The sequence below is a fragment of the Octopus sinensis genome, linkage group LG4 (assembly GCF_006345805.1).
Source record: "Octopus sinensis linkage group LG4, ASM634580v1, whole genome shotgun sequence".
NCBI lineage: Eukaryota > Metazoa > Mollusca > Cephalopoda > Octopoda > Octopodidae > Octopus > Octopus sinensis.
The window spans coordinates 103,528,781-103,544,294 of record NC_043000.1 but is presented as its reverse complement, the minus strand read 5'-3'; the positions used below and the strand labels follow the sequence as shown (position 1 = coordinate 103,544,294).

At 32.5% G+C, this 15,514-nt stretch overlaps 1 protein-coding gene across 1 annotated transcript in view; it reads right to left on the bottom strand.

Moving 5' to 3' along the window:
• Positions 1–1,600: 1,600 nt before the first annotated feature.
• Positions 1,601–15,514, bottom strand: part of LOC115210394 (sorting nexin-4-like) — a 35,190-nt gene continuing 21,276 nt past the window's right edge. Inside the window, 9 exon segments of the mRNA XM_029778983.2 lie at positions 1,601–4,889; positions 4,979–5,093; positions 6,291–6,448; positions 8,637–8,727; positions 9,977–10,066; positions 11,236–11,305; positions 11,308–11,362; positions 12,708–12,780; positions 13,214–13,269. Of these exon segments, the coding sequence (XP_029634843.2) occupies positions 4,842–4,889; positions 4,979–5,093; positions 6,291–6,448; positions 8,637–8,727; positions 9,977–10,066; positions 11,236–11,305; positions 11,308–11,362; positions 12,708–12,780; positions 13,214–13,269 (756 nt within the window). The 3' untranslated portion in view covers positions 1,601–4,841.

The following is a 15,514-nucleotide window of genomic DNA, read 5'->3' as shown; positions in this document are numbered from 1 at the left end:
ATCAAAGCCTTGTGAGTGGATTTGGTAGATGGAAACTGAAAGAAGTCCGTCATATATATATCTATATGTATATATATATATATATATATATATATATATATGTATGTATGTGTTTGTTGTTTGTGTCTATGTCCGCCACCATCGCTTGACAACCGATGCTGGTATGTCTCTGTCCCCGTAACTTAGCGGTTCGGCAAAAAGAGCCTGATAGAATAAGTACTAGGCTTACAAAGAATAAGTCCTGGGGGGCGATTTTATCGACTAAAGGTGGTGCTTCAGCATGACTGGAACAAGTAAAAGAGTAAAGTGTATATACATACGTATATATGTATACATACATATATATATACATGCATATATATATATGTATACATACATATATATACATATGTATACATACATACATATACATACATACATATACATACATACATATATATACATATGTATACATACATATATATATACATACATATACATATGTATACATACATATACATATGTATACATACATATACATATGTATACATACATACATACGTATATATATATATATATATATACATATATATACATACATATATATACATACATACGTATATATATATATTATACATACATACATACGTATATATATATACATACATACGTATATATATATACATACATACGTATATATATATATATAATATATACATACATACACATACGTATATATATATATACATACACATACGTATATATATATATATACATACATATATATACACACGTATATATATATATATATATATACATACATATATATATACATACGTATATATATATATATATATACATATATATATATATATATACATACACTGGCAAAAATAAATTTAAGACCGGTGATAAAAATTCTATTTCTTACAAAATATTTTGTTACTAACACCATACAAATTATTTCTATCTTTTACACCTTATGCAGAATTTATTTCTCTTTCGAATGATGCAGACAATAACTATTTTTATAGAACTTGAAGAATTCTAATGCTAAATTAATATAAACGTTTCAAATTTACCGGCAAAATTAGTATAAGACCATGTAATATGTATGCAAATTTTTTCGCCAAAATAGGTGGTCACACAACTAGCCTAACTGCACATATATATACATATGAATATATATATATACAACCGGAAGTTGTAGTTCACAAACAGTAGCAGTAACTTCAGCTGACTACATGTCACTGATTGGTTAAAATTACTCAAATACGACAGCTTTAACACAAAATAACTTCTAAAATACAAAATTTTGTCAAAAACGCTAAAAGTAAACCGTGTTCTATGTGACACATTCAACCAGTTTCCGAAGTTCCAAACTGTTTTGTTAAAAAAATTTTTTTAATGTGTGCTTGAGATTGAACAGATCTGACTTAAATTTTTTAATAATAACATATGACTTGAGATGTTTGTCTTGCCTTAGCATTTGTTGTTCTCTTTGACAAATATATATATATATATATTTATATAGTTAAATTACATTGGCAAGGGATGTAAAGATAAGAAACAGGTGGTATGTATATTAATAAACAAACATTAATAACAAACACAAAGAAAATATCTGACAAATAACATTTATTGAAGCATAACAAAGAGGTTTGTGATTTTTGAGATCAAGTATCTTTGTTATTACCTTTTTTTTTATCATGTCAGTCATAAATTCTAAAGGCATAGACACACATACTACTTATGTGCATCTTGCTCACATTTACCTATATTTCCCCCCAAGTTCTGTTAATACAGAATTATAAAAGAAAATACAAATATAGGTAGGTGATTCTCACAACCAAGTATAATACAATTTTTATAACAGACGACAAATCTCTGTCAATTTGTGTCTGCTAAAATTGTTCTACAATCAACTTAAATACTATTGATGTTCATTAACAATGAACCCCATCTTCAGTGATAAATAGAGACAGATCAAGGAAACCCGTGCAGGTTATTGTGAGTGTAGTAACTGATTTTAATGCAGATGCATAACAGGTTATCATCTGAGTGGTAAACATTGATTTATAGTAGAATGGTAATTAAACTAAGAACACTAATATGGCATTTGTTTTTGGTTAAAGAGAAGATTTTCTGTAAAGCATCACAAATACAATACAGACTGAAAACTTGAAACAGATATTATACCAGAAGTTTCTTAACTGATATAGGGGATTTGAAATTTGTACTGATACTTAATCATCTGATTTTATTTATTGCTTTCTAGTTTTCAGAGCAAGGAAAAGAAATGACACAAATGATCAATAGCTGATGGCTTAATATTTTCCATTAAGCATGGAAAATATGCAGATCCATTAATTCCACTTTAAAATACAACCTCACGCATAATTGTTGAAATGACTGACATAATCCATCAGAACACAAGTACTTTACCTAATTCAAAATCTGTCATTTTGCAGTAAACCAATGTGAACAAATGATGTAAACTGTTGAGCAAGAAATATTTATGTCAGTGAAATTTGGCTGAAACTTGAATTGATTTATTCCTTTTATCTCCGAGAAGATAAAATCTTCTGGGCTAATTCTTCCAGCATTTCAACTTCCAATTACTTCTAAATACACAAAGCATATAATCATTTTATCTCATCACTGGTATTTTAATGTTTGCTTGAATTAAGTGGACCTTCATGTGTACAACCTACACCATAGTAACAGTAAAACCTTGAAGATTTCTTACAGCTGAAACACTGCTCCCAAAATCAACCATGGCATATAAGGAAAAGATAGAAAGGAGGAGTAAGAAAAGAGGGAAAAAAAAAATTAATACATGCAAATTTCAAAGCTTCATGAAATTTTAATTAAAAAATAGTTTTGAAATGGAAAGTTTTTTTGTTATTTCTTTAATATTTAAATATTTTAGAAAAGAATAAACAAAACTTGCAATTTATAGTAAATTATGTGGTTTCTCCTTGATTTTTAGTTGAATAATTATCTCTAAAAATATGACAAGAACTATTTTTTGAAGAGCACTTGAAGTAGCTGTAAGAACAAATAATCTAAAACAAAAGCAGGGATAGTGATCAGCAAATTTTGATATAAGTGGGAAAATTGCAAACAGAGAATTAAGATTTTTATAACACTGGGGTAACATAAGAAAAAAAGAAAAAAGAAAACATAACCGTAATACCACAATAACCAAATTTAGTTAAAGTATGACAGCCTTCATGGCATTATTTTCAAGACCTAAACAGTTGGTTGACTCAATAAATATAGACATTGAAATATTAAATTTTCTGTTAGCAGAAATTGTACATGAAATCAGAATTGAATATTTTCCATCTCTATGAGCAAAGGATTGTTGGTTGCTTCAGAAAAATTCAGATTTTGCATGATTAACGTTGAAGCAAGAATTTTATGGCCGGCTACTTTCGCTAATTCCAGTTAAGCGCCACATGGAAACTATATAAGCAAGATAAAGCTGGGTTGTATACCAAGATAAATTCAGATTGCTGTTATAATGGTTCAAAGTATCATGGATATGTTTGTATGCTAATAAACCAAGATGGTTTAGTAACATTGCCATGCCACTTTTAATTATTGTATACATGATCAGAATGGGTAAATAATATCTATATAAAAAGACCCAGCCCAATCAAATAGCAATATTAAATATTTGTAGGGAAATTTACTCACTGAAGCAATAATCATATTTCCACAAACTGCTATAAACCAAGCAATATATATAAGCATACTTACACTCTAGTTTCATATATACATACAAACATATATATATGTATACATATGAGTGTAGTTACACTTTAACACTTTAGCATTATATGTGTGTGTTATGACAATGAAGTCAAATGTAATAGTGACATTTTGAAATCATTTAATACATTTCAGGTTTGCTTAATACATAATAGGAAATGCATCCATTAGGTAAACCTTCTTCACTTAAAACATTTCAAAATTGGATTTGATTTCATTATTACAACTTATATGACTTGATGCCAATACAAATTGTCTGGTTTACATTCCACTTATGCAGACACTAATTCCTATACTGTGCACTGCTTCTTAGTGAGACATGAACTATATATATATAGTGTTACTTGTGTGAATTTTGCTACCCTGGTAACTGTTTATTGAATTTTCCATGTTAACGGTAAACAAAGGATAATTCATTCATCCATTTATATATATTGGAAAATATATGAAGCTAATGTATAATTACACTTTAACGGAATGTATTGTTACTAGAGGATGGAAAAAAGAAAAAAAAAGAAAGCAAGCAGAAAGTAGAGTTTTACCGAAAATCATTGGAATGTAAGGCAACAGTAGAGCAAGGCAAAGGCTCACATACAAACTGCTTAAGCCAACTAATAAATATATGTTTATATTTTCTGACTTTGTCCAATTATAGATTAATCCTCAATAAATGTAAATATAGTAGATTAAATAATCATCATTAAATAATAAGTATAAAAACAAAAAAAACTTAAGGAAACTGCAAAACTTCAGGTTTCACAGCTTTGCCAAAAGCAAATCTCATTTAAATTACTGCCAGTCCATTTAAAGAATAAATAGATAAATAAAAGAAGAAGAAAAAAGGGATTTGTGGAAGGAGTATTTAAATATTTTCATCGTTGTTGTTTTTATGGGTTTGCTTTTTAAAATTTTTTTTTAGTTTTAAACATACACTTTCTGACAAAAAAAAAGACAAAAACTCAAAAAACAAAATAAAAAAAATTCTCATTGAGTAGAGAAAGACTGCTCTTATGATGAGATGTGCTGCAGAGGTTTAGGAACCATTTTTGATCAGGGACTACTGCTTTTTTTGATTTGCTCATTTACATCTTGGCATAGCAATCTTTTGCACTGGTCCAAATTGCAATACCCTGCAAAGATAAAGAATCAAATCAAATTTAACTTTTTGGTAAGTGTAATATGGGAATTGGAATATAGGTAAATATGTATTCCTACTAACCTTTTTTGATTGCTTTATTTGCATAATAGCATAGTTTGTGAATATTTCCTTTAAGTCTTTCACCTTTTGTCTCTCAAATCTATCAATATCTTTGAGTGCTTGCTCCATGAAAACTCTGTACAAGAGAAAATATTTTACATTTAACCCATTTATGTCGAAAATTTTTCTAGTGAATGAAATTGCCTGAAAATTCAGATACTATTATTTTGAACTAAATAACAACTGAAAAAAATTTCATTCAAATCCGTTTGATACAGACTGCATATGCATTAAGAACACATTTCATTCTTTGATACAGATCATACACAAATCACAATTTGTATCAAGTATTTATTTTATACCCTTATAAATAAGGTGTCAGTTTAAACAGACGACTGGCATGAATGGGTTAATCACCATTTCCACCTCCAATTCATTATTTTACATCCACTTTCTATGCAAACATGTACTGAACACATCACCACAGTTTGAATCAGTTCTTATTCAGAATTACTGCTCTTCTAGACAAGCTAGAGGACCACATGTTCATTTTTGGCATGGTTTCCACAGCAGTGGGTGGTGGAGCAGTCTTTGTACCAACCACTTTACAAAAGTGTACTTTATTGTGGCAACAGCACTAGAGTAGAAACAAATGATGTTACTTGTATGATACTGACACTCATTTATGACTATCAAGGAAGACCAAGATAAGGAGGTACAAGCACACACACACATGGGCTTCTTTCAGTTTCTATCTACCAAATTCACTTACAATACTTTAGTTGATTTGGGGCTGTGGCAGAAGAAATGTGCCTAAATTTCCATGCAGTGGCAGTTTGGGCCAGTGTCTTCTACAATATAACCCCACAACCATGCTGGCACCTATATACATATGATGAGGGCACATAGCTCAGTGGTTAGAGCATTGGGTTCACACTCATGAGGTAATGAGTTCAATTCCCAGACCGAGCTCTGTTGTGTTCTTGACCAAGACACTTTATTTCACATGGCTCCAGTCCATTCTGCTGTAGAAATGAGTTGTGATGTCATTGGTGCCAAGCTGTATCAGCCTTTGCCTTTTCCTTGGATAATATTGGTGGCACGGAGAGGGGAGGCTGGTATGCATGGGTGACTGCTGGTCTTCCATTAACAACCTTGCCCAGACTTGTTCCTTGGAAGGGAACTTTCTAGGTGCAATCCCATGATCAAGCACGACCGAAGGGTGGGGTCTAGTGAAGATGTATCTCTTACAATACAATAACATTTCAAATAATTCACTATATCTCAATTTGGAGTATTTGCCTTCAATGTACAGATGGTTGTAAATACATACTGAGTATCTGCTGTAACAACTTTTAATTCAACTTCAGAATCCTGAATTTGCTGTTCAAGGACTTTAACTTTCTGGTCTCTTTGCTCAGGTGTATCACCTCCAAATAGTTTGGTTTTGACATTTGAAAGAGTAAAGCCACCTTGCTGTTTCCCTTGATTCTAGAGATAAAAAAAAAGGAAACAAAAAACAAAATCTTTTGTGAAAGCAGAAAGTTAATTTTAACAAGAGTAAGATATAAACAATTGAATCATTATATATATATACATTGTGGCAATCCGTTGGTTATGATGACGAGGGTTCCAGTTGATCTGATCAACAGAACAGCTTGTTCGTGAAATTAACACCATGAATCTTCGGAGAACTACATAAAGGTCATGCATATTCGTGGCGTGCTCAGTCGCTTGCATGTTAATTTCATGAGCAGGCTGTTCCATTGATCAACTGCAACCCTCATAGTCATAACTGATGAGTTGCCAATACATACATACATGATAAGCTTCTTTCAGTTTCCATCTACTAAATCCATTCATAAGGTGTTAGTTGGCCTGAGGCCATAATAGAAAGCATCTCCAAGGTGCTACACCATGGGACTGAACTCAAAACCATATGGTTTGGAAGCAAACTAGTAAACTACATGACCATGCCAAGATAGGTTTATGCATAATTTACATCAACCAAATTTCATTCACAATGTATCTGTCAACCCTGGGCTATGATAACATTCAATAAACAATTTTATTGTCGTTATTATGAGGATAATTAACTGAAAATCTATATACTACTAAAACTCTGGTTGCTTGCTTGCTTGTCTGTCATTTAATACAGCCAAACTGGCGCATAATGGGAAAATACTATGAATGTGAATACAAACAGAAAGAAACAAGTTTCGTGTAAATTGGACCACGGATTCCTAAGATGTGGAGTGGTTTTAGTATTTATCAATACCCAAAACAGTGCATAATGGAACAATACACCAAAAATAACAATCCTGGAAGGGAAGAAACTCAGCCCCACGTGAGTTTAAACCCATTCTAGATTGGAAGGCAGACATTAAACACTGATGATGATGAATTTATTAATAGTGTCCCAGTTATAACCATCCCTACTTTATTTTGGTTTTTTGTTTAGTCATAGTGCAGCTGCAATTGAACTGATCTTAGATCAAAGGCATTCTAGTCACGACCATCTAATCCCTGGTTTTATTAATAATACTGAGTCGGCTTTGATTCAGCAGACGTAAGAAAGGTGTACAAGATGTGGCCATCATGTCTTTTACTGTTGTTGCCAACATTCAAGTTGTAACCATCTTTTGTTCTTATTGCTGTTTAGCCATAGGTTAGCTCAGATCATGCAGAGCTATCTTTGATGAAAGGTATTCCAGCCTTGACTATCCTGTCTTTCATTAGGAGTTCATTATCCAATGTACATTTTTCTAAGATAATGAGATATGATTAGAAGGAAATTTGGCTGCTATTTCTGGCACCTAGAGCAGTGGTTCTCAATTGGGTTCCACATAAGATTTTATTGTTAAAACATGTGCAATAAATTGCCTATACTTCTACAATACACAAAATATTTTAATTATTCTTTTTTTTATATACAATTCCTAATATTTAATTATAAAAATATAATAGGATTTTTGAAAGATTGAATGGTTAGGAGGGTCCATCTGAGTAAAATAAGAATCAAAGGGGTCCAAAGGTAAAACATACTTGAGAAACAATGACATAGAGCAATCAACATAATGGTTTTCTTTTTGGCTTGATTACCAGTGTTTGTCACTTGGAGTGACACCTGGGTAATAACATACACAAAAATACAGCTGTACTGAGGTTAATTCATTGGTAATTTACATATTTGCTAGGTTGATGATAGAACATTTAGATAGTAATTTTAAAACAAGAGCACTCGGAGAGTGCAAACCTCCACCAAAGCAACACCAATGTCTTCTCAACAATTAGCCAGAGATGATTTTAAAATGAGACTATCTGAAATAAATTCAACTGCTCTCACAAACTAGAATACTAAAAATGAATCGGACTGCTCTCAAAAATTTTGTAAAAAAACAGGGCAAATAATCCAAAATCCTTGTCTAGAACTGGATCGATCCCAAAATCTAATCACTTTGTGCTAGTCATGAGGCCAAACATCCCTAAAACTTTCATCTGAGATATCTTGTCCACAGACAAACAAACATGACTGAAAACAATATCTCTGCCTTCGCTAAGGCAGAGGTAGTAACAAGGAAACACAAAAACACTTTAATTTCCTAGATAGTAACATTATGTGATACATAAAATATTGAACAAACATAAAATATAAGCAGCAAGTAAGCTGTAAACATACCAACATATCCTTTTGGCTTCCTTTTGTTGACAAACATTCTTCAGTTTTTTCCAGGTCATACTGTATGCATTCATATTTTCGACAAACAGACCTGAAAGAATTTAAAACAATATTGCAATTTAAAATATTTGCATACACACAAACAGGCACACACACAAATATACAAAATCACAGTTTTTGTGTGTGTGTGTGTATATATATATATATATAAGATGTACTGATCCATGATAGAAAATTCAACAAAAAAAGTACTCCATCTGGTGAGAGATAAATATTTATTTAAAGGTTGCAATACATGTATTAAAGCACTACTAATAGTTTCATATTCTTCAGGCACAAACCATCATAACAAACTAAAGAAATTGAATAATAAAAGAAATGTGTAAAAACTGAGAAGGCTGCATATAGAAAACGCAGTCAGTAAACAACAAAAAACAACAAAGAGAAACTAAAACGTCAAAAATAAAAAGTAAAAGGTAAAAGCGCTATCCTCCTTAGGGCTTAAATGATAAGACTGGAAAGATATTAAGTTAGTCAGGAATAGGTGGAATTTTCCAATTCTTAAGAATATATTTATACATATGCATGCAACTATTGAAAATTTCTGACCTGAAGTTCAACAGAGAGTTAGGCATCTTAGATCTGAACAGGATTTGCTCTCTTTCAGCCAAACAAAGTCTATGTTTATTCGATCCATTCACATTGAACTTAATGAAGAGTAAGCTTTTCTTTTTGTAACCAGTGAATATGCAAAGATTGTATCCTACATAAATGGATATACAATGTGGTGATGCATACTAGTGGATAAACCACAATTTGTCAATCACATTATCAGATGTATAGACTACAATTGTGAAGGTCCATGGTTCAGTGCTTAGAGTGTTGGGCTCATAATCATGAGTTTGATTTGTGGATCATCCAGTGTGTTGCATTCTTTAGCAGGACACTTCATTTCACTTTGCTCCAGTTCACTCAGCAGTAGAAATGAGTTGTGATGGCACTGCTGCCAAGCTGTGTTGGCTTTTGCTTTTCTCTTGGATAGCATCTGTGACATAGAGAGGGGAGGCTGGTATGCATGGGCGACTGCTGGTCTTCCATAAACAACCTGGCCCAAACTTGTGCCTCAGAGAACTTTCTAGGTGTAATCCCATGATCACTCATGACCAAAGGTGGTCTTTACTCTTTATATTACAATTAAGAAGTATATCATCAGATATATCACAATTAGAATGCATACTAATGACACTTAATTACCTAAACTCAGAGCAGAAGCAAATAGAATAACAGAAATAGTAAATGTCTTTTCTTGTTTTCAAATAAAGTTTTCTTGGAGAACTTACCTTAAAGAATCAGCAAATGCCAAGTACTCTTTGAGTTGGTCTGCATATTGTTCTTCCTCCTCCAAGATTGCATCAACAGAATTAGCAAAACTAAATGAGAGAGTAAGAGAGAAAAGCAAAATGAATAATTGTTATTTTTAATAAATGTCGAGGATTCTAGATTATTTCTTTGCTAATTTATAGATTATTGTGGGAGTGTTTATGATTTTTCAATGTATATAATGTGGGATGTAATGGTGTAATCAGGTAAATGTGATGGAGGTGGGGAGTAAGAAAGCTGTGGCTGTTTAGTCCTCAGATCAGATCTAAACAAACCTATATCAAAAGCATTTTTACCTTGACCATCCCATCTTTTTAGGAGTACATAGGACTACATTAACTAATGTGTCCAGTCTTTATTCCAACTGTAGGGAGATTTGGTTGCTATTTCTAACTGCTATAGTATGAGAAACCATTAATAAAGAATTTACAGCTTACATGTGGGTATTTCAATTTGTTTCATTGTATCCACACATACACACGCACACATGCACACACACACACACACACATACATTTCACTTTAATGGCTAAGTCAGGGGAGGAATGGCAATGCCCTATGATATTTTGCAGAGTTTCTGAAACTGGTGAGAATAGAGAGGACTTTGCTAAGACCATCTAAGGGTTGCATGGTAATGTTAAATTGGGTAATAGATTAAACCAGCATACACAAATATATTCAGAAGCACACAAAGTACTTATTATAGTACGAGCTAACTATGTGGTCACTTGACCTGCTAGAAATAATTTTAAACCTCCTTTACATCATTAAACTGCTTTAAAACAGAGAAGGACACATTGGACAATGTAATTCTAGATATACAAAACTATAGGATGTTCACATCTGGAACACCTTTAACTATATCGTTCATATTAATCAGGGATGAGTTAAGCTAAACATTAATACTTCCCTATAATATTACATATTTACTTTAGTTAATGGTAAACATTGCAAAAGATTCATAAAATTATAAAATTTAGGCTATGTTTGATATTTGCAAAATTATGTAATGCACAGGCAATAGGTTTCACTCTTTGATTGTGTCCTGAAATACTATCAAACAAATTTCTTCATATCCTGAGACTATATTTTTCATGTCCATAATGTACCTCAGAATACAGGCGCTCATGTAGCCAATAAATATCTAGAGAGTATATTTCATATAGAATTTAGATACTAGCAAATCACACATGAACAAATGTCAAGCAATAGTAACTTACACATCCATATAATGTCCAGATCCCTTCAAGCCTTCACTCATCTCTTTCTCTAAAGAACTCCATTCAGCGTAACTCTGGCATAATTAGCATGAATTTTGTGAATACCATAAAGCCGGTCGGCAAGTTTCTGAATTAAAAAAAAAATAACAATTAAAACAAGATATTATTAGGTTAGTGTTTTCACTTTTGTGGAAACCATTATCTTTTAATATGGAATTATTGTAGAATTTAGTTAACACAGGTTCTATATTCAAAATTCAAAGACACTGGCATAAATAGCATGAATTTTGTGGATGTTCTAAGACTGGTTGGCAAGTTTCTGGATTAAATAAATTTTTTAAAAATCAAACAAAAACAATGATTGAATTGGTGTTTTTAATTTTGTAGAAATTATTATTGACATTCAATTATTGTGAAAGTTAGTTAACATAGGTTCTACATTCAAGATTTAAAGCTGATAGCTGTCATTTTACATTTGTAACATAAGTATGTTGTGATATTTAAGAACCACAACAACTCTCTATATAAGGCTTATGTCACTGTTTCACAAAACTGTTCTTTCAATGTGAATATTTTAGTTTTTCTTTTTTCATTTCCTCCCACTCTGTCTCACTTCCCATCAGATATCTTTCTTGATCTTTTCTCCCCAGTTCAACATTTTTCTGAATCTGACCAGAGAATCTCATCCTGTGGTCTATAAATGCCTTAAAAACCTATGGGTATTGCTTTTCATTTTCAGATTAACTAAAGAATCTGAAGAATGGAGGTGTATGGTTTAGTGGTAAGGTGTTACACTCATGATCACAAGGTCACAGTCTCGATTCCCAGCCTGGCTGTCCATTGTGTTCTTGAGCAAAACACTTCATTTCATGTTACTCCAGTCCTCTAAGCTGTAAATAAGTAACTTTGTGATGGATTGGCATACGAGGGCAAGATGGTGACTCAGGAGAAACTAACCCAAATGGAGGCCTTGCAAGCCATGTTTTGTATTCAGCAATTAAAAGGATCAATAAGTACAACACATACTGTGAATCCCAATTGGTTGGGATTGGTTGTCCAACTATGTTGAAGGTTGATTGAACAAATAAAATACAATAGAACTCAGATGTGCATATTATCATCAAAATAATCACAATAATCTGCTTGGCTGTAAAGTTAAACAGATGAACTATTGACCACCATAAGGCAACAAGTTTAAAATCTTGCTAATAGTTATCATTTTTTTCCCTAGCTGCTCATAATTCAAAGATGAGTGATTATTTGCAATAGGAAGGATATTTAAATGTACAAGTATTTGTTGCAGATAAACACAGATGTCTAAATAGGAAAAAAAAAAATCCCATCTAATTCATGATATTATGTTGGGAAAATGGATGTAAAACTGCTATTGAGGTAAAAATTGTTTTCAAGATATAATTTTTTTTTCACGCCAAAAATAACGACAAACCTGAAAAGCATATTATAACACTTACTGCTCTGATTTTCAGTATTGTTGAAATAATGGATTGAAGTTCGTTACTGTAGTTTTTAAGCTCTTCAAATTGTCTGTAAACAAAATAAAAGAAAAACCAATAAACTTTCTGAACTGTCTCAACTGTACAAAGATCAATTTTTGTTAGGAAAAAAGATAAAATCAATTGTAACTAGAATGGTATTATTTTTCTTAATTTCTCTAAGATATAAACAGCAAAGTTGAGTGCAGCACAACTTTAAATGAGGATGTAGAGAGAGAAAATAATATTACTAGAAAGGTGCTGGCATGACTGTGTGATAAGAACTTTGATTTGCAACTGCATGGAGTTGGTTTCAATCCCAGCGCCAAGCACTTTGGGTATTTGTCTTTGACTAATGTTTGAAGTTGACTAATACTCTGTGAGTAAAATTTTCTAGATGATCAGGTGTAATTTGAGGGAGATACAGTAAGCTGAACAACCACATAGAAGCTCCTTCATAAGCTCTTATTTACAAGACAACTTACCGGTCTGGTCTTTTAAGTCGAAAGGCAGCACTAAGACTTTTAATTCTAGATTCAGCCTGAAAATATAACAGAAGTGAAGGATTAATATCTAAATGCATCTACAATGATGCATATAAATGTACGAGAACTGTACTAACAAAGCATTTAAAACTTGATATCTGCAATGACATACATAAATATATGAAAAAAACAGTACTGTCAAAGCATTTAATATAACTGGTATCTATAATGTGTACAAGTCTGAGAAAACTACTGCCAAAACATTTAAATTGCTTTAGTGGCTCTGTACTGAAGGGATTCAACCAAGCTGAAATGGGAGCTATATAAGAATATTAAAGACTTTATGGACAAGAAAAGTTGAATTAAATAAATGCATGAAGGTGATATGATATATTTAATTCCTTCAAATTCAGATTCACTACACTAACAAAGGAATATCAAATACTATTGGCTTCTGGCAAAATGATTCACTTTCTTACAATAGAAATAAACAACCTATAAATCAGTCATTTAATACACTGATACCCAAGAATTCTGTGAAGAGCAGAGCTAACAGAATCAACTAAACATCTCTACATACATACACTAATAAGAATGGTCATATGGGATGGTGATGGTTAGATCAGTAATCCTTGTAAATTGTTGTTGTTTAACCTCAGGTCAGTTTTGATTAAGAAGATCTATGACCATAAGCATACCAGCCTTGGCCATTCTGTCTATTTTTGTTCAGACATAGTATATCGAGAACTACATCATCTTCATTTAAGACAAAATGATCTGTAATATCTAGTAGGTCGAGCAAGCACATAAAATATTTCTCATTGGTTCATACAGGATTGTTAAAGCAGAAGGCTCTGTTTTCATGTCATAATTCAACAATAGGTTCAGGAATCAAAACCACAATCTTATGATCATGCATCCAACACCCTAACCACTAAGCCATGTGCTTCCATATGTAATGCTTGTAGTTATGTTTAGATGATTCTTTTGTCTCTGCTTTTTCACAGAATTCTTCAGAGTCAGTATATTAAACTATTGGTCAATTGGTTGTTTATTTCTGTTGTAAGGAAGAGAATCATTTTGCCAGAAGTCAATAATTGAATAATTCATCCTCTCTTTCTCCAAATTCAATGTGAGTCAAGTGTCATAGACAGACAAAATATAGTGACAATGAGGACATGGACTGGCGACCACTTTGCTGTTTGCTTCAAACACAGAAACACAATACCATTTGATTGTTTAAATTGTCATAGAAAAAAAAACGTAGACTGCTGCTCAATCCACAACTCTGTTAGAAGTATGTAAATCTTGTTATAGTTAAGTGTCTAAACTGGATTGTATGTTCATGCATAAACTGGATTGTATGTTCATGTGTAGTAGATGTACTCATCAGTGAGTCTGAAACTATGTGGGCATAGTTAGTCTCCACCATACAAAACCCTCAGATGAGGAAATAATCTGGTTTATTAATACATACATGTGTGTGTGTGTGTGTGTGCATGTGTGTAGTACAGTTTTGTATTTATATATGAGGGGCAAGTTTGGCTATATGAAGCTCATTTCTACTATGTAGTTTTCGGCTCAGTCTCATTGCATGGCACCTTAGATAAGTATCTTCTGCAACAGTGCCAGGCTGACCAAAGCCTTGCGAATAGATTCTGTCTCACTCAAGTAAGTATGGAAAAGTGAATGCCAAAATGATGATCATAAGTGTTAAGTTACTTTGAGTGCCACTGATAATATGTAACACAGTACAACTTGGTACACAGTCAGGTTCTCATCAACTAAATTGGCACCAGGTGAGGAGCACTACTGAAAACTCAGCAGGGCAAAATCAAAATCTGTCCTAAGGATGGATGAACCAAGTTCAGAGACTAAATAACTAGTAATAATGTGGGTTATATAGAACTACCTGAGATAGTGAACAAGTGCACTGTAAGAACACCTTAGGAGTTATAGATCCCCACATTTTGTCAGAACATCTGTCTAGGAGGAGGGTAGTTAGGGTTCCTTAGTCATAGTATGGGTGACTTGTCTGCATCAGTCTGCTGTTTTGCAAGTAAATCCAAGAAGACAAAAGATTGAAAGAGTACACTGAAAGAAAAACAAGCTATGGTAATCAACTTTTAGGTGGTTTCCAATATACTGGATTTCAAGTAGCCACCTACAACTGAGATGAAGTATTAGATGTGCTGGGCCATGCTTGTCACTGGACCTATCACCTTCATAGTGAAGATTAATGACATTGGGAAATGTACCTACCAATGTCATTATAAGGCTGCTTCTGCAATATCTAACATC